The sequence below is a fragment of the Ascaphus truei genome, chromosome 15 (assembly GCF_040206685.1).
Source record: "Ascaphus truei isolate aAscTru1 chromosome 15, aAscTru1.hap1, whole genome shotgun sequence".
Lineage (NCBI taxonomy): Eukaryota > Metazoa > Chordata > Amphibia > Anura > Ascaphidae > Ascaphus > Ascaphus truei.
Window position 1 is genome coordinate 4,096,468 of NC_134497.1, and position 20,861 is coordinate 4,117,328.

General features: G+C 45.6%; 1 protein-coding gene across 1 annotated transcript in view; it reads left to right on the forward strand.

Annotated features, from left to right (window-relative positions):
- Positions 1–17,516, forward strand: part of GDAP1L1 (ganglioside induced differentiation associated protein 1 like 1) — a 30,455-nt gene extending 12,939 nt beyond the window's left edge. Inside the window, exons 2-6 of the mRNA XM_075571307.1 lie at positions 7,829–8,021; positions 12,441–12,614; positions 14,119–14,213; positions 15,822–15,936; positions 16,250–17,516. Coding sequence (XP_075427422.1) covers positions 7,829–8,021; positions 12,441–12,614; positions 14,119–14,213; positions 15,822–15,936; positions 16,250–16,593 — 921 coding nt within the window. The 3' untranslated portion in view covers positions 16,594–17,516. The remainder of the gene's footprint in view (positions 1–7,828; positions 8,022–12,440; positions 12,615–14,118; positions 14,214–15,821; positions 15,937–16,249) is intronic.
- The last annotated feature ends 3,345 nt before the right edge of the window (positions 17,517–20,861 follow it).

Below are 20,861 nucleotides of genomic sequence, written 5' to 3' on the forward strand. Positions count from 1 at the left end.
ACAGTTGGGTAATGTGCCCATATAACAGTAATATTGTGACAATGATTTGTTTTACTATCGGGATATAAATATCAGTCAGGCTTGGATATCACTGACAGTTTAGTAAAGAAGGATGGGTCTCCGTGTTCTTCCATGTAGGAAAGGGAGCAGGACAGGGCCGCTGAGGGGGATGCGGGGTGAGGAGGAGAGACAGACAAGGGCCCTGGCTGTCCCCAGCTACGTGTCTCCCTCACTAACACTGTCCCACGCCGAGTCTCTGACGTCGGTATGCACCGAGCACCTGCATGAGGCCGGAGTCAGAGGCTCAACGTGGCACAGTGTCAGTGAGGGAGGCTCGTAGCTGTGGGAGAGCGTGGCCCCGGTGGCAACAAGAGGACCAGCAGCCGGGAAACTGCTTTGTCCAGCACTGCTGAAGGGGTTAACAGAATAAAATCCGTCATGTTTTAGCGACCTGACATTCTCCCGCAGGAAGCTTTATGTACCAATTAGGAAATACATCAATAACGCTTGTAACTTGCCATCTCTTTTTCGGCTTCAGTAATTCCCCCCCGTTCTAGTTCTGCCCATTGTACCTTCCACACCCAGAAGGACGAGTAACGTCAAGAGTCCCGAGCAGCGAGAACGCACAGCATGAAATTACTTCTCTACGTTAGAGAAGGATAATATAATAATGTACCATGCGACATCTGAACTCCATCTGAAGGCACATTTTGGGGTTCGTGTGAATCTAAAAGGCAAAGACATCAAGCTAAAAGATGATGCTTAAATATAACAGGCGCAGAAGACTAGCTGTTCCGTCTCTGGTGCGGGCAAAAAGCAGAGACACCAGCTAGGTATCAGAAAGTAACTATGGAAACTTGAAGCGAGGAAAAGAGAAACCTGTGCATTAGTCCTCATCTCTGCATTAGCAGGTGTCCTCTTAAATTAGGTATATTCGGTAAACTGGCTCCTCAAACATCTTTACTCTAAATCGACACAGATCTGAAAGGAAATTTGCACTAACGCATTTAGCAATTCATGTTGATGTGAATGTAGGATGAGAATAATGGGGTCAGGTGGCTGGAATTAATTTGTAAATATAATACAGACGTAGGGTGGAGTGACATTGTTTCCCCAGGTAACACAAATATCCAGTATAATGCAGTATATCACAGGGCCAACATGGGATACAAAGGTACGTTTGGGCACAGGGCCAGCCTTAGGCCAAGGGGAGCAAGGTGGTTGCATTGGGCCTCGCGCCTTTGGGGGCCCCCGCGCTTCCTCCCCTCCCTCCTCCTGTCGGGGCCGGGATCCAAAGTCCACCCAACAGTAGAGGGGAGAGCTGGAGGAGGGAGCTGGGGAGTTCCCGAACCGGCGCAGGCCCGCACCGCTGCTCACCCCAAGGTGGGGAGGGTGGGTGGGTGTATGTGCGGTCTGCATCTAGCTGGGGGAGGTGCCTATGTGCGCATGCAGGGTGGTATTACCTTACCCAGAGTGGTCTTCCTTCTGCAGCGTCGCCATGACAACACAATGTTGCTGTGACATCATGACGCTGCAGGAGGAGGGGCCCCACTGCCGTCATGCCACCTTGGGCCCCGCCAAAGGTAAGGCTGGCCCTGCGCACACAATGTGGACAATGAAGCTCTCTGCATGATAAATCTAGTGTAATGTTTGGGTTGGCTTGGTCGTGTTTGGGTTGGCTTGGTTGTATTTGGGTTGGCTTGGTCGTGTTTGGGTTGGCTTGGCCTTGTTTGGGTTGGCTTGGCCGTGTTTGGGTTGGCTTGGCCATGTTTGGGTTGGCTTGGCCGTGTTTGGGTTGGCTTGGTCGTGTTTGGGTTGGCTTGGCCATGTTTGGGTTGGCTTGGTCGTGTTTGGGTTGGCTTGGTCGTGTTTGGGTTGGCTTGGCCGTGTTTGGGTTGGCTTGGTCGTGTTTGGGTTGGCTTGGCCGTGTTTGGGTTGGCTTGGCCGTGTTTGGGTTGGCTTGGTCGTGTTTGGGTTGGCTTGGCCGTGTTTGGGTTGGCTTGGTCGTGTTTGGGTTGGCTTGGCCGTGTTTGGGTTGGCTTGGTCGTGTTTGGGTTGGCTTGGTCGTGTTTGGGTTGGCTTGGCCGTGTTTGGGTTGGCTTGGCCGTGTTTGGGTTGGCTTGGCCGTGTTTGGGTTGGCTTGGCCGTGTTTGGGTTGGCTTGGTCGTGTTTGGGTTGGCTTGGTCGTGTTTGGGTTGGCTTGGTCGTGTTTGGGTTGGCTTGGCCATGTTTTGGTTGGCTTCCAGAACCCTGGATTTTCCATATTCTGTTCACAAATCCTTGTGGTTCCATTAGACATTTGGGTGTTTATTTTTACAAATACTGACCTCTCCCTTGTGAGGACGTTCCATTTTGGGATTTAATTTGTTTGAAACTGTGCCACCTTCCCTGATTTATCTACTCAAATCTGCTGCCAACGCTGTATCATCTCCAATATTTCACATCCCTTCTTAACTAAAACTCCAGTCTCTCCCTCTTTCTCTTATAAATAAGGGCATTTAGAAACCATCTGGAAGGTATCACACACAGTTTACTCACACACAGCTTACTCACACACAGCTTACTCACACACAGCTTACTCACACACAGCTTACTCACACACAGCTTACTCACACATGGACTCATTAGGACTCTTCCAGAACAGAGAAATATCCGAGTTATTCTCATTCAGAATGGAGGCAAAATAGACCTGAAGAACCCCAGATCAATCAGTCCAATCACTTCCAAGATTTTTAGGAAGATACTCACTAATTGGCTGCAACAGACCGTGGACTTTTCTCAGGCTAGAGAACAGGCGGGACTTTGCTCAGGCTAGAGAACAGGCGGGACTTTGCTCAGCCGAGAGAACAGGCGGGACTTTGCCCAGCCTAGAGAACAGACGGGACTTTGCTCAGCCTAGAGAACAGACGGGACTTTGCTCAGCCTAGAGAACAGACGGGACTTTGCTCAGCCTAGAGAACAGGTGGGACTTTGCTCAGCCTAGAGAACAGGCGGGACTTTGCTCAGCCTAGAGAACAGACGGGACTTTGTTCAGCCTAGAGAAGAAGCGGGACTTTGCTCAGCCTAGAGAACAGGCGGGACTTTGCTCAGGCTAGAGAACAGGCAGGACTTTGCTCAGCCTAGAGAACAGGCGGGACTTTGCTCAGGCTAGAAAAGAAGCGGGACTTTGCTCAGGCTAGAGAACAGGTGGGACTTTGCTCAGCCTAGAGAACAGGTGGGACTTTGCCCAGCCTAGAGAACAGGCGGGACTTTGCTCAGCCTAGAGAACAGGCAGGACTTTGCTCAGCCTAGAGAACAGGCAGGACTTTGCTCAGCCTAGAGAACAGGCGGGACTTTGCTCAGCCTAGAGAACAGGCGGGACATTGCTCAGGCTAGAGAACAGGCGGGACTTTGCTCAGGCTAGAGAACAGGCGGGACTTTGCTCAGCCTAGAGAACAGGCGGGACTTTGCTCAGCCTAGAGAACAGGCAGGACTTTGCTCAGCCTAGAGAACAGGCGGGACTTTGCTCAGGCTTGAGAACAGGCGGGACTTTGCTCAGCCTAGAGAACAGGCGGGACTTTGCTCAGCCTAGAGAAGAAGCGGGACTTTGCTCAGCCTAGAGAACAGGCGGGACTTTGCTCAGCCTAGAGAAGAAGCGGGACTTTGCTCAGCCTAGAGAACAGGCGGGACTTTGCTCAGCCTAGAGAACAGGCGGGACTTTGCTCAGGCTTGAGAACAGGCGGGACTTTGCTCAGCCTAGAGAACCAACGGGACTTTGCTCAGGCTTGAGAACAGGCGGGACTTTGCTCAGCCTTGAGAACAGGCGGGACTTTGCTCAGCCTAGAGAACAGGCGGGACTTTGCTCAGGCTTGAGAACAGGCGGGACTTTGCTCAGCCTAGAGAACAGGCAGGACTTTGCTCAGGCTTGAGAACAGGCGGGACTTTGCTCAGCCTAGAGAACAGGCGGGACTTTGCTCAGCCTAGAGAACAGGCGGGACTTTGCTCAGGCTTGAGAACAGGCGCGACTTTGCTCAGCCTAGAGAACAGGCGGGACTTTGCTCAGCCTAGAGAACAGGCGGGACTTTGCTCAGCCTAGAGAACCAACGGGACTTTGCTCAGGCTTGAGAACAGGCGGGACTTTGCTCAGCCTAGAGAACAGGCGGGACTTTGCTCAGCCTAGAGAACAGGCGGGACTTTGCTCAGGCTTGAGAACAGGCGGGACTTTGCTCAGCCTAGAGAACAGGCAGGACTTTGCTCAGGCTTGAGAACAGGCGGGACTTTGCTCAGCCTAGAGAACAGGCGGGACTTTGCTCAGCCTAGAGAACAGGCGGGACTTTGCTCAGGCTTGAGAACAGGCGCGACTTTGCTCAGCCTAGAGAACAGGCGGGACTTTGCTCAGCCTAGAGAACAGGCGGGACTTTGCTCAGCCTAGAGAACAGGCGGGACTTTGCTCAGGCTTGAGAACAGTCGGGACTTTGCTCAGCCTAGAGAACAGGCGGGACTTTGCTCAGCCTAGAGTACAGGCGGGACTTTGCTCAGCCTAGAGAAGAAGCGGGACTTTGCTCAGCCTAGAGAACAGGCGGGACTTTGCTCAGCCTAGAGAACAGGCGGGACTTTGCTCAGCCTAGAGAACAGGCGGGACTTTGCTCAGCCTAGAGAACAGGCGGGACTTTGCTCAGGCTTGAGAACAGGCGGGACTTTGCTCAGCCTAGAGAACAGGCGGGACTTTGCTCAGCCTAGAGAACAGGCGGGACTTTGCTCAGCCTAGAGAACAGGCGGGACTTTGCTCAGCCTAGAGAACAGGCGGGACTTTGCTCAGCCTAGAGAACAGGCGGGACTTTGCTCAGCCTAGAGAACAGGCGGGACTTTGCTCAGCCTAGAGAACAGGCGGGACTTTGCTCAGCCTAGAGAACAGGCGGGACTTTGCTCAGCCTAGAGAACAGGCGGGACTTTGCTCAGCCTAGAGAACAGGCGGGATTTTGCAGCCGACAACAAACTTGACCACATCTAAATTGTACGAAAAAGTAATTTCTTGAGTTAATTAATATGATTTACTACCCCGCTTAGGATTCATAGATTATGAAAAGCATTTGATTCTATGTACACCTCTGCTGCAAATAAAAGCATTAAGATAACAAAATGTTGAGGACGCTAACATTGATATTATAATTAACATGTATGTGAATGTCACATTAACCATTGTATGTATGTCTTTATTTATATAGCCACACTATATAAATGTATACATTTAGCCACACTGTAGACGGACGTTCACAGAGGTACACAATTGGAGACTTTTATAAAGTGAAATTATAATAAGGCTTTATTGTGCCTTTTCCTTTTCACCAGGAAATCATCCAAACACAGGGGGGGAACAAAGCTTCTATTCACTTGGGAGTATTTCTAGTGAAATTCTATGCAATTAATTCACATCTCCCTTAGTTAAGCATTTCTCCCAGCCCCAAACACATAGCATGAGATAAGCAGATATAAGAAGTCTCTTAAGAATGAAAGTCTTATCTGTTAGCTGCTGTAGAGTAAGCTTCTCTGCTCTCCTGGAACCGCACCCGTGTGTGCACAGAAAATATCAGCATCCAGGTTTAGAAGTCTTATTTGTCATCTCCAGAGATCTGTGTTCTCTTGGTCAGTCTCTCCTGGGAGACTCAAGAACCACTGCCCTGTCTCCAAAGTTCAGCTCTCAGTCAGAGCTAAGTAGTCACTTCCTGTCTCACAAGACAGGCTTTTGTAAGCAATCTAAATCAGGCAGATGGTGTTTATTAATTGACTACCAGCAGTTAACCACCACACTGTTAGATTAAAGGCACATTACTTGAATAGGGATTACACACACCCACTAGCACTCCTTTTGACACACATATATATATACTGGTAATGGTTTCTCAGAGCTTGTTGGGTATCTGTGTATTTATTTATATAGCGCCATTAATGTAACAGCGCTTCACAGTGGTAATACACGTGACAATCATAAATAACAAATAAAACAAATTACAGGTCATGGGAATAAGCGCTTCAGACATAAAAGTAAGATTTAGGAAGAGGAGTCCCTGCCCCGAAGAGCTTACAATCTAATTGGTAGGGAGAAAGAACGTACAGAGACAGTAGGAGGGCGTTCTGGTAAGTGCGTCTGCAGGGGGCCAAGCTTTATGTATCATGTGTCCAGTATAATCCACAGTGCTATTCATATGCTTCTTTAAGCAAATGTGTCTTAAGGTGGGTCTTAAAGGTGGATAGAGAGGGTGCTAGTCGGGTATTGAGGGGAAGGGCATTCCAGAGGTGTGGGGCAGTGAGTGAGAAAGGTTAAAGGCGGGAGAGGGCTTTAGATACAAAGGGGGTAGGGAGAAGACATCCTTGAGCAGAACGCTAGAGTCTGGATGGTGCATAGCGAGAAATTAGGGCTGAGATGTAAGGAGGGGCAGAAGAGTGTAAAGCTTTAAAAGTGAGGAGGAGAATTGAGTGCGAGATGCGGGATTTGATAGGAAGCCAGGAGAGGGATTTCAGCAGGGGAGACGCTGAGACAGATTTAGGAAAGAGTAGAGTGATTCTGGCAGCAGTGTTTAGGATAGATTGTAGGTGAGACAGGTGAGAGGCAGGAAGGCCGGACAGCAGGAGGTTACAGTAATCGAGACGGGAGAGAATGAGGGCCTGTGTCAGCGTTTTAGCAGTCGAGTAACAGAGGAAAGGGCTTATCTTTGTTATATTGCGGAGGAAAAAGTGACAGGTTTTAGATACGTTTTGAATGTGAGGGGCGAATGTGAGAGAGGAGTTGAGTGTGACCCCTATGCAGCGTGCTTGGGCTACTGGGTGAATGATGGTGCTTCCAACAGTAATGTGGACGGAGGTAGTAGGACCAGGTTTGGGAGGAAGTATGAGGAGCTCTGTTTTTGCCATGTTAAGTTTGTCAGGGGAGGGCCATCCAAGGTGATATCGCAGAGAGACATTCAGAAGCTTTGGTCTGTACAGCAGGTGTAAGGTCGGGTGTTGAAAAGTAAATTTGAGTGTCGTCAGCATAGAGGTGATATTTAAACCCAAGAGATGTGATTTGGTCACCTAGAGAGAGTGTGTACAGAGAAAAGAGAAGAGGTCCCAGAAAAGAGCCTACTGTATGCATTGTAAGGAACCCCAACCCTCTCTAATAGCGCGTCTGAGATCAGATGAATTGTAAGGAACCCCAACCCTCTCTAATAGCGCGTCTGTGATCAGATGCAATGTAAGGAACTCCAACCCTCTTTAATAGCGCGTCTGAGATCAGATGCATTGTAAGGAACCCCAACCCTCTCTAATAGTGTGTCTGAGATCAGATACATTGTAAGGAACCCCAACCCTCTCTAATAGCGTGTCTGAGGTCAGATACATTGTACATTTTTCTGTATTTGGTACAGTTTTCAAATGACCTAAAAATTGCTGGGCACCCTTTAGGGATGGTTGAGGAACCCAACACTTTCTAGGAACCCTAGTTGAAAAACACTGATCTATGTATTAGGTTGATAATTCAAAATGCCATAAAATCAGTTTATTAAGCCCTTGGCCACAGGAAGTCCCGTACGACTGATTACTACACAAGCTATCATGTGGGTGTGGCGTGTCCACCAATGACACAAACAGAAGAGGAAGGTTGTCCTCTTCCATTCATATGGTGCTCACTGAATGTCTTCGAGGTGCTGGGCTCTTGTGAAATATATTGAATACGGACTAAAGGTGTTCATGTCATTGTGTATAATGCTTAGGGAGGATGACCGCCAAATTCTGACCTATTCAATGTATGCATTTGTTTTGGGTGGCCGACCCCATTGAGCTTTTCTCCGGTGTAAACACCTCTCTGTATGTGCAGATACGCCTTGTGATCGCGGAGAAGGGAGTGCCATGTGATGAGCGAGATGTCAGCCTACCCCTCACCGAGCACAAAGAGCCGTGGTTTATGCGCCTCAACCTTGGAGAAGAAGTTCCGGTGCTCATCCATGGTGACAACATCATTAGTGACTACAACGAGATAATTAACCATGTTGAAAACTATTTTGTAGGAGGTAAGACCATCCAAATGCCGTAGAATAGGTTTGTGCAGGGTGTAAAGTTGTGGATCCAAAGGGCTTGTATAACACTATTATCTATACTAAGCATAAAGAAGCCGAGCGCTCAGCACATAAAATAAGTGTGGCTTAAGAAGGTGCTCCTAAGGGAAGGTCGGGCGTTGGAAGGGTACCCACAGAGGCGGTGGAGAGGACAAGTCCCTTAATCGGTGCGCAACCACTGAAAGACAGGCGGCACTATGGGTGCTATAGATATAGCTATGGTAGGATCTAACTACCCATCAGATAGACCTATAGGAATTTCCTATTAAAGGTTTATGTTTATATCCACCCACTACGCAGTACCACTGCTTTTTCTTCCTTACAGTCACACCTGTTGCTATTTCCACAGCTACCGTCATCATATAGATCTATCTGATGGGTTGTTAGACCCCATCTTCGATATAACCATAGTGGCCAGTCTCTTTTACTGGTTGTGAACCGATTAAGAGACTTTTCCTCTCCACCCCCTCTGTGGTTACCCTTGCTACTCTTAACACTCAAATGCCAAAGAGGCCAGACCTTAAATAGGGGACCAGCCAACTTCTCTATTGATACCAATGACTGGTTCCTAGTTGGCACAATACAGACCGGTCTAATGACTTCAGTATACTTGTAACTGAATAATAATACATTTGCTAGAGAAGTTTAATTGGAGGTAGTTCCTTACCAGGTGAGTTACAGGATATGAACCAAGGTATCCTCCCGAACTGAAATCGCACTATTTGTAGCTCCGAAAGACCTCACGTTTCACGAGATACTCACTATTGATGTACCTGGTATTACTTCCTGGTTTATATGCGTTGTAAAGCTTTGGAAAACAGGTGGTCAACCGAAAACCGTATGTAAAAAAGCAAAGATGCAAAGAGCGCAGCAGGGATCGGTAAGTGAATTGTATTAAAAAGTAAAAAACAAAGATACACATTGCAACAGTTACAATCTTACGCTTACAGACAGACGTGGTTAAAAAGCATTTGAGAGAGGCTCGAGAGATATAGCTGGCGTGGTCGGGACGCTCACGTGTTGATCTCTGAGATGGAATCCACCAGAGAGTAGTGAGAGTCTCTAAATCAGAGCCGGCCTACCATGTGACCAATGAAATGTACGGAATACGTTATGTCTACGCGTTTCACACTGGGCGTGCTTGATCAGGGAGTCACATTCAAGGATCAGAAACCCTGATGAAACACGCCCAGTGCGAAACGCGTAGACGTCACGTAACGTATTGCGTACTTTTCATGGTCACATGGTAGGCCGGCTCTGATAGAGACTCTTACTCCTCCTTTGGCGGAGTTCCATCTCAGAGATCAACACGTGAGCGTCCCGACCACGCCAGCTATTTCTCTCGCGCCTACCTCCGTGAAAATATTCCATCTTTTTTAATCCAAGTCCACCCCAGGGTAAGATTGTAACTGTTGCAATGTGTATCTTTGTTTTTTAAATTGAATACAATTCATTTACCGATCCCTGGTGCGTCCTTTGCATTTTTAATTTGTATGATTCAGACCTCCTGCGGGAGAGCTTTGCGGGAACGTTGGAGTCCTTCCACACATGAGCAGGAAGGGGGGGGAGAAGATTGCAAACACGCCGATTTTAGGAGAGCATGAACACGGATGTTTTTGTCTTTTTGCCAAACCCGTAATGTTTTATTTTTAGATACTGACGTGCAATGTGTAAAAGCTACTAAATAAGGCATGCCCTGGATTCAGCCCCTCTCCCAGGCCTTTATTCTCTTTATTTTTGTATCTTCTGCCTATCTCCATCATTCCCATTCTGTCTCCAGCGGGGGAGCGGGCAGGATATTCAGGCACGTACACGTATAACCGACCTTCAGGTAGCACTTCCCAGTTTGGGACAGACCTTCAGCAAGAGAGTCGCAGGGCAGTTATCGTCCTGGTCCCAGACAGCCCATCGTGAGCTAGGCTGTCCTTTTTAATGGGCTAACCATGCAGCTGTGACCTTGCTAATTAACTCTGCTTGCTCTGTTATAACTAGTGCTCTGCTGGAGTCAGCAGCTACAGATCCGTTTCTCGCTCACCGCCACCCGGCCGGCTCTCCACACTGCCGCAGGGTTCCCCGAAACAGGGTCACTGCCGCAGGGTTCCCAGAAACCCTGGAGCTAGACCCTTGGATTTGCCAGTTGACGATACATATATACCGTCCAAAAATAAATGTACTGTTCAGCAATACAAGGCTTTGTGTCTTTAAAACAAAGGATAAGGAGATTGGTTCCTGCTAATGATACACTGTCCCTGTAGATAAAAGACCACGCATTTCATAATGATTACTTGTAGCATTTCCACGCAGATAATTATGGGCGAGAGGTTCCCAATGTGTCTCCAGACCTGCCACGATTCCAATAGCGCTCTCTGCGGGGAGGAACACTCAGGGGAAGGAGTTCAGCTGCAAGTTTGTTATATTGAGGCCCATTGTTCGTTGTATGGCATTACTGTGGGTATCAGTTATTGTTCATTATATGGCATTACTCTGGGTATCAGTTATTGTTCATTATATGGCATAACTCTGGGTATCAGTTATTGTTCATTATATGGCATTACTCGGGGTATCAGTTCTCCTTCGTTGCAATTAATAGTTACACAACTTGATCCCTTTTATATTGATTCTGTTGCAACACATTTGAAAAACATTGGCAAAAACGTTGTGTATTGTAACACTGTTACAGGCTTCTTAAAAGTGTTTATATGAACGTAAAACAAATCATTTGTGCCCCTTTTTTGTGAAACGTATATTTAGAAGAAACAAAACCCGGTATTCTGGCCTTGAAGCCTGTTTGACGCGACTGTAACCCTGTCGGAACTATGATGTCAGGCGCATTGGTATCAATGTTGTGATGTCATGTGACACAAAGTAGCGGCACTCCCATTACATAAATGTCATGTATTTTATTTGCCTTTTTATTTTAATCGGCATTGCATTTTAATTATTTTTTAAAGACTGCTTTTGTGAGAGATTTGTGAAATGTGCATTTAAATAAAACGCATTAGCGTTCCAACGATGTCACTTTCGCACCGCGCGCTTCTTCACCTGGGCAAAGGAAGCTACGTAATTTAGTATATATTTCTCTGCAAATGAAGGAAGCCCCTATTTATTATAAGGAGCATTATAGTATATAGCAAGAGATGTGGATGATAGCAGGAGACGCAGAAGTTCAATAGAAAAATAATTTGATGACGGATAAGAACCCCTTTGGGCCACCGAGTCTACGGGTTTTCCTTTGCCCAACCTTTGTTGAGAGCCTGTTCCACGAATCCACCACTCGTTCCACGAATCCACCACCCGTTCCATAAATCCCTCACATTACCCTCCAGCCTCAGGGAATGACCTCCTGCCCTAGTACGTTAATTTATCTGAAATATTACCTCTAATATATATTACCTCTCTGGGCGTGTATGTGTATACCGGTGTTACCTCTCTGGGCGTGTATGTGTATACCGGTATTACCTCTCTGGGCGTGTATGTGTATACCGGTATTACCTCTCTGGGCGTGTATGTGTATACCGGTATTACCTCTCTGGGCGTGTATGTGTATACCGGTAATACCTCTCTGGGCGTGTATGTGTATACCGGTATTACGTCTCTGGGCGTGTATGTGTATACCGGTATTATCTCTCTGGGCGTGTATGTGTATACCGGTATTACCTCTCTGGACGTGTATGTGTATACCGGTATTACCTCTCTGGGTGTGTATGTGTATACCGCTATTACCTATCTGGGCGTGTATGTGTATACCTGTATTACCTCTCTGGGCGTGTATGTGTATACCGGTATTACCTCTCTGGACGTGTATGTGTATACCGGTATTACCTCTCTGGGTGTGTATGTGTATACCGGTATTACCTCTCTGGACATAGTGACCTGACCGGCTTGAGGGGCCGCGGGATTTCCCTGAGCTGGTAGAGAGCAGGGCTGTTGCTTGGGGGTTGGGCTGCTTCGTTCATCCTGATTGGCTCCATTACCTAGCAGCAGCCAATCAGGAGGAGGTGTCAGAAGCCTAGGGGTGGCACAAAGGAGAGGAAGAAACAGCATGGAGTGGAGAGGTGTGTCTTGAGTGCTTCACACCTTTTACCATTGTGTCCAGTATTTTCGGAGAAGCCATCTGGCACCCCTCACCACTGTGCACTATAACCGGTGCGTTCTTCGCTCTGTTTTATAGCTTGGACTGAGCTTGCTATGATGTGGTTTTGGTTTGCAATGCTTCAGCCCATCAGTAACCAACGTGTTCCAAACGTATTGCACTGCAAATCCCGGAGAAGCTTAATCCGATCCCATTATATCTCAACAAAAACAAGAAATCAGTGCAAATTCACAGCATTGTACAATGACTTGTAATCATTTCTCTTTGTGTCTCGATTCCAGAACTTATTCCTCAGTTGATACCAGAGACTGGAAGTCTTCTCCACCCGAGAGTGCTCCAATATAGGGAAGTCTTGGACACCCTCCCGATGGATGCCTACACCCATGGATGTATTCTTCACCCGGAACTTACCACTGATTCTATGATCCCAAAGTACGCCACTGCCGAGATCCGCCGTAAGTGGCCATGTTAGCTGGCTACCTTAAGCCAGCAAGTGGGAAGGACAACCTTTTAAAGTCCTTTGCCAGGTACCAGTGAACCAGTGGGGTCCAGAACAGTTCTAACTATGCATACATGGGCCAACATTCCTTGAACAAAAGTTTATATTGGAGATAAGTGAAACCTTTAGTTTTGGATCTTTGGCTGATTGGGAAAAAGTTGCTAATTTACCAGAAATTGCAAAAAAATTAAATAAATAAAATCACAGTGAATTTCCTAGGGGAAATAATGTGGGTTCTCTAAATTTGTCCATTTCCCCTGGGACTAGTTTTGTTCTCGGTGAGCGCAGTAAATGTTCATGTTAAAGGCAGAAAAATGAAACCCACAAATAGCATTTTATTTTTCAACCTGGGGAAAAAAAATAAAAAATCAGTTAACCAAACGATACTGTATGCCTTCGCACACACCTCTTTAAAAAATGTAGCAATTGTTCATAGATCCTTCTTTCACGTACCTCTGCTTCAGGGCATTTTCAACTTGTGGCCCCGTGGGCCAAATCCAGTCCCCGACGGACCTTGGAGTTGCTTTCGGACTGTCTGCCCCTGCAGCCAACTGCATGTTATCCCACGCGAACACACAATATAAAGTTAAGATAATACAAATATATGGCACAGGTGTTCTAAATGCTTCTAAATGTTGACGTATGCCATTTTGTTGGTGAGACAGCGGGTGTGAGACAGCGGGTGTGAGACAGCGGGTGTGAGACAGCGGGTGATATTTATATTGGCTTTCCCTAAAAATATATGTACTGTATATTCTAAATTGGCCCTTTGGAAAATTAGGTGAAGAGCTTGTAATACTTGTAATACTGTAATGCTTCTAATACTTGTAATAATGGGACATGTGGTCTCTCCTTGCCTTGTTTGCTATAAGACAGGCTGTGGCATTTTGCACCAACTTCAGGGCTTTGATATTGTGTTTTTGGAGACCCATCAGCACAGAATTAGCGAAATCCTGTCTGGAGAGGACCAAGGCCGGTGATACCATCTGTAGATTGGGTTTTTGAGAGAAACGCTTTAATTTGTCTCAGCCGATGGATTAGGAAGTAGCAGTTTTTCACAATTGATGCAATATGAGGCGGATCAATTATGTTAACGTCAATAATAGCTGCAGGCTTCTCACTTCCTCTTTCCTTGGGATGGGGAGTTATTGATTGGTGAAGGCGTTACTTATTGCATCTGTTTTTGCTTTAGGGCCTATCAGGAGCAGCTCGGACTTACAGACATTAAGTTGTAGACAATTCAATGTCATCCAATTAGAGATGTCACAGAGGCAATTAGTCACATTATAGCTGCTTTTCTAAGCTCCTGGGCCCAAAGGATGTTCTATGTATTAATTGAGGGATATGATACCATCCCCTGATGCATGCATAGCCTGGACTCTCTTAAATAAGCAATGGGAGGTGAAAAACAAAATCGTCTCATGTTAAGATGAAAGAGAACGTTCTTTGTCACTCAACAGGGCATTTGGAAAATGTCACCACAGAACTGATGACGCTTGACCATGAAGAACCTCAACTTACAGAGCCATATCTATCCAAACAAAAGAAGCTCATGGTAAGATATCTGATCATTATTTTTATTTTCACAGTCTCTCCCAGGCGCCTGTTTAATATGCTTTGAAGTTGCTTGTCCTCATCAGGGAAGCGCTCCATGACAGAAGAGCGCGCTTCACAGCATATTGAGAATGGGCCTCTGTCAGACAGAAGAAACTCTGCATCCTTACATTACATACCTAGTCACAATGGTGAAAGGTGCAATGCACTCAAGTCACACACGCACCCACTCACTGCTCCATGCTGTTTCCTTCTCTCCGTGGCCACACCCTCCTGACAGCTCCTCCTGAATGGCTGCATTACCCAGCAGCAGCCAATCAGGATGGAGGAAGCTGCCCAGCACCCTAGCAATAGCCCTGCTTGGGAAAATCCCGCACCCCCCAAGCCGGTCAGGTCACTATGTCCAGTAAGGTAATACAGGTATACACATACACGCCCAGAGAGGTAATACTGGTATACACATACACGCCCAGAGAGGTAATACCGGTATACACATACACGCCCAGAGAGGTAATACACATACACGCCCAGAGAGGTAATACCGGTATACACATACACGCCCAGAGAGGTAATACCGGTATACACATACACGCCCAGAGAGGTAATACCGGTATACACATACACGCCCAGAGAGGTAATACCGGTATACACATACACGCCCAGAGAGGTAATACCGGTATACACATACACGCCCAGAGAGGTAATACCGGTATACACATACACGCCCAGAGAGGTAATACCGGTATACACATACACGCCCAGAGAGGTAATACCGGTATACACATACACGCCCAGAGAGGTAATACCCGTATACACATACACGCCCAGAGAGGTAATACCGGTATACACATACACGCCCAGAGAGGTAATACCGGTATACACATACACGCCCAGAGAGGTAATACCGGTATACACATACACGCCCAGAGAGGTAATACCGGTATACACATACACACCCAGAGAGGTAATACCGGTATACACATACACGCCCAGAGAGGTAATACCGGTATACACATACACGCCCAGAGAGGTAATACCGGTATACACGTACACGCCCAGAGAGGTAATACCGGTATACACGTACACGCCCAGAGAGGTAATACCGGTATACACGTACACGCCCAGAGAGGTAATACCGGTATACACATACACGCCCAGAGAGGTAATACCGGTATATACATGCACGCCCAGAGAGGTAATACCGATACACACACACGCCCAGAGAGGTAATACCGGTATACACGTACACGCCCAGAGAGGTAATACCGGTATACACATACACGCCCAGAGAGGTAATACCGGTATACACATACACGCCCAGAGAGGTAATACCGGTATATACATGCACGCCCAGAGAGGTAATACCGATACACACACACGCCCAGAGAGGTAATACCGATACACACACACATACATAATCAGTATTACCTCTAATTTTTTTACTGGACAGAGTGTCCAAATACAGGACAGTCCGGTTCAATAGTGGACACCTGGCACCTCTATACATACACCCCTGATTTTCCAGACCTTGTACGTTCACTTCCAGTATATTCAGTGACAAATACAATGTTAAATTAAACTACAAAACAATGTTCTAACTTCTTTTTAGGCCAAGATCTTGGAGCACGACAATGTGAACTACTTGAAGAAAATTCTAATTGAGCTAGGAATGGTCTTAGACCAGATCGAGGCCGAGCTGGAAAAGAGAAAACTTGAATATGAAGGTACAATGTGCAAAAACGTAACATTGTAGGATTAAGCAAATTAAACAAACAATGGGTTCCTTTCAATCTTATCAAGAAGCTGTATAAGAGAGGACACATTAGCGCCTTGCAGTTAAAGTCTGTGCCCCTACTGTACCAGTGATGGGACGGGTGTGAGGAAATATACAATTCTCTTATCCCAATATTAACATGACCATAGATTGTTTTTTCCTTGGGAATAGATACATTGAACACACACACACGTGTTTGAATGAATATTGCTGCATGTTACAACAAGTTTCAGAGTCTGCAATTAAAGGTCATGTTTTCCTAGGTCACAAATGCGAGCTCTGGCTTTGCGGACACGCCTTCACCTTAGCCGACATTCTTCTGGGAGCTACATTGCACCGACTCAAATTCCTAGGACTTTCCAAAAAATACTGGGAAGACGGAAGCAGGCCCAACCTACAGTCCTTCTTCGAGAGAATACAGAAGCGTTACGCCTTCCGAAAAGTATTGGGAGACATCCACACCACTCTCCTCTCAGCTGTTTTACCCAATGCCTTCCGCCTAGTGAAACGGAAACCGCCATCTTTCTTTGGGGCATCTTTCCTCATGGGCTCGTTGGGAGGAATGGGATATTTTGCCTACTGGTACTTGAAGAAAAAATATATCTAATAATCGGTGATTGGTGTTAGTTTGGTGTCTCCGTGGTATGTGGTATTATCAAGCCTAGTAACAGTACAAGACATTTGAAACGAAAAAAAAAAAAGTTGATTAAACAAAAATCCTTATTGCTAGTGTAAACATTCCATAATATAGAAGTTAGAACTTATATTGCAACAAAAACACTCAAATCTAAATTTGCTAGTGTCTTATATAGATTAAAAACCTGAACTGTCATCGTCGTTAGATTGTTGCGGTAATGAGACACATGCGACAAACAATGTGACAAACACACTGAATTAAGATATTTCTACAATCTCCAATTCCTTATCATTTGAATTAATAAAGTGGCTTACAGTGAAACCGTTCAATAGATTGATGACCAAGAACAGGCCAATATCTTTTTTTTTTTTTAATTATTATTATATTTGAGGTTATATAATAAGAGCACAGAAAAATCGAAGCCCTTTCGTATAACCCAGGGGGCACCGGATAATTATTTTTTATTTTTTGCATTGATTTAAGTGTTATTATTGCATTGATTTATAGATTTATTTTTAAATATTATTTTCATTAAATCAAATATTTTTTTAATTAATTGATCTGTTTTGAGAATGTATGAGACTTCTTATGAGGCCTTCAGAACAGCTCCCTTAATTCTCAATGATTGTGACCATGTGTTTGTTGCCTGAAAGTTCACTCTGGGTTTTTACTGCATACAGCATTTTGTAGCACTGCAAAAAGGACATTGGGGTGAATAATCCCAGATCTTTGGTGTCTGTTTGTGCACTCACTCATATATATATTCACAGGGTTCAACACTTTCTTGTGCCTTTTGTATGTCAGAAAGAGCAAATGGACGAACCAAGCCAAGAAAGTACTGCGGATCTTAAATAAACCTTTGGTGGGAAAATGTTCCAAATTTGTTTGATTCTCTAGTCCTTTAACTCCATCTTAGTATATTGCCCCCTGATCATATCCTGCTTTTTATTAAAAAAATAAATACATTTTAGTGATAAAAATCACAATTTTCTAATCCATGACATAGTAGCTACGTCATGTCCGCAGAGTACAATATACTATATATATTATAGCTTACATCACTTCCTGCCTTCCCATGGAGCTATTTGGTACCTTTGGCTCACACATGGTGGCTCACACCTGTTCCCACCCACCCACTTAAGGACACACCCCCTGGCTTCCTATATTAAGCAGACTGCTTCCTCTTCTTGGCTAGATCAGTGCGTTTCCCCCCCCCCATTGTTTCCAGTCTTGCGTTAAGAGCTTTCAGGATTCGTTTGACCTGCTGTCTGAACATCTGACCCGAAACAGTTTAACCTTGCCTTACCTGACCTTCACTTCTGCCTTGTTCATCTATACTGTGCTTGCCGCTTACTCTGGCATTCTTGACACATTCCCTGAACCTGCTCTGTCTCAGTCATCCTCCCAAAGCATTGTAAGCCTGCGAACCACGACAAGGCAGACACAGTTTGGAGGTCTCAACACTACCAGATAAAATACTAATATACCTCTATTAGGATTAAAATTCTCATTTACCTCTATTAGGAGGGAGAAAGACCAACATTGGATCTATATCCAGTAGAATGAAAAAGACCTGCTGACTTGGGAAGTGGGGAGGATTTTAGTATTTTATCTGGTAGTGTTAGGACCTGTGAGATGGGTCTGCCTTGTCGTGGCTCACAGGCTTACAACGCTTTGACCAAAAGGTTAAAACTAAATTACCCTTTTTCAAGAGAATATATAAGTATATTACTGTGTATTTTTGTCATATTGGATGTAGCATTGGGCTTCTCTGTCGCTTGTTGTATACATTTGCCATGCTCAATAGCTCTCCTTTTTGACACATATACATATTTTGTAGGGGCTCAGGGGTCCTAAAATGAGCTTGCTGTGTGTTGTTTGTTAACCCATGTTTATCTATAGTAAGGAATACCAGTAGTCTGGAGTGTGGCACTAGCTATGCAAAAATGTGTACATTGGAAAGGCAAGTAGGTGTACTCAGCAAGAGGACATCTTACAGTAAGGTCTACTTTCCTGGCAGTAACGTGTAACACCGAGTACATAAATACATGTACTCTAGGTATCTGAGGATTACCAGGAAAAACGTGCTTTCCCATCATACGAATTGCCACTCCTTTTCCTTTAGTAACCGGTTCCTAAAAAGCTGTGTCTAATTTTGTTATTGGACGGCTTTGGCCAAAGCAGTGTCCCACCCCAAGACACTGTGCAGCACCCAAAGAAGCACCTCGTAAACATGGACCTTAATGTCCTGACCGAGCACTTGGGAAGAATTCAGTAACAGAGCCACCCAAGAAAGGCTGTAAGAGAATGATAGTTATTTGTTGAATCAAGTAGATTTTACAATATATCAATGTTGCAATAGAAAGAAGCCGTGTCCACGGTTACTTTACTGAGACACTTTATACACAAGCCTAAAATAAATGTCATGAAACTTAAGGTTGCAAGCCATAGATTTAGTTGTTGGTTGAAGAGCTCAAGTGTAGCTATATTTACACTTATCCAGGGCCCGTGCGTACTATAACTTTGCACTACGTGTCAGTTTATTGGTGTTAAGGCATTGCAATATTGCAGTCGCCCTTCAGCCTAGCAAAGGGGTTACGTCAGCAAGCTCAGAAAAGACGTTCCAACTGGTATTTCATAACCTCTTGCTAAAACAGGGACATCACTTAGAAGTGAGTTATTACGTTCTTGCTGGCAGTTAACATTAAATGCATTTGAATGAAACGTTTTATATTGAATTTTAAAAAATCCCAACTTTTAATGCAAGTTTGAATATTGTATTTTTGCTCCTCTCTTGCTTTGAGTAGTCTGCCCCACGCACACACACTTCAGTGGAAGTTTTATGCAGGTTACGATGCCAAACAAACAGATCGTCATAGCTGTAAACGCTTACAATTTCTCACAAGCATCTTTCCAAATAACCTGTACTTCTACAGATGTGCAATATGGCTAATAGTTTTTTTTTTAACTATAGCACTGACCCTGTACACAGTATATCAACTCTAGCCATGCATGTATGTACAGTATGTATGTTATATCTTTATTTATATAGCGCTTCACAGCAGTAATACACGTGACAATCATATAAATAACAAATAATACAAATAACAGGTCATGGGAATACGTGCTTCAGACATAAAAGTAACACCTGGAAGAGGAGTCCCTGCTCCGAAGCCGACTGTCCAATAGGAACACTTCTGCTCAGGTCACATGGTTCCCCAGCTCACACTGCTATGGACTCCTGCAGCTCCCGCGCGGGCTGAACACACACTGCTCATGCTGCCACCGCCACAGGACCGCTGCTGACCTGCCTAGATGTCGCCGCGGGGTTCCTCACGGGTCTTCCTCGCCTTCCATTGCTGACAGCAGGTAAGTAATGATGTATTTTTCAGCTAGAGCAGAGAATGAGTGATCGATGCTGCCGGCATTGCTCCGAAGTACTCAGACTCACCAGGAAGTAGTTGGTTTAAAAAAAAAAACTATTCAGCTACATAAAACGGATACTGGAACAAGGACAGACAACGAGGGAACCTCCTCCCACGCGTTTCGAGCAAGACTGCTCTGTCTCCTTGAGTACTCCTTGAGAAAGAGCAGTCTTGCTCGAAACGCGTGGGAGGAGGTTCCCTAGTTGTCTGTCCTTGTTCCAGTATCCGTTTTATGTAGCTGAATAGTTTTTTTTTTTAAACCAACTACTTCCTGGTGAGTCTGAGTACTACGGAGCAATGCCGGCAGCATCAATCACTCATTCTCTGCTATACTTCCGGAGCATGGCCACGTACTGAGGATTACTGGTCTCCTGCCTTGGGGATCCGTTCATGCCAGGAGAAGGAATTCGGTTGCCATTGTGAGTATTGCACTCCTTACCGAATTGTCTGTTAATTGCAGCCATACTTCATAGTATAGAGTCTGCACACAGCATACACCTCGCGCTATAAGCGTCTCCAATCGGCTATTAACCCCTCATTCAGGCTCCATTAGAAATCATTATTGTCATACTCTGTGTGTGGGACCTTGAGCTACAGACGGCTTACACCGTTTCTGTATTTTTCAGCTAACCTGACATTACCCGGCACTGGGCCCACTTCTCAGTTGCCGGGTCTGGGTAATTTCCGGGTAGCTGAAAATCCGCCGGGTACCGGGTACTCGGTACATCACTAGCTGTGATGTAAGAAGGGGCCGAAGAGTGTAAAGCTTTAAAAGTGAGAATTGGGTGAGTGATATGGGATTTGATAGGAAGC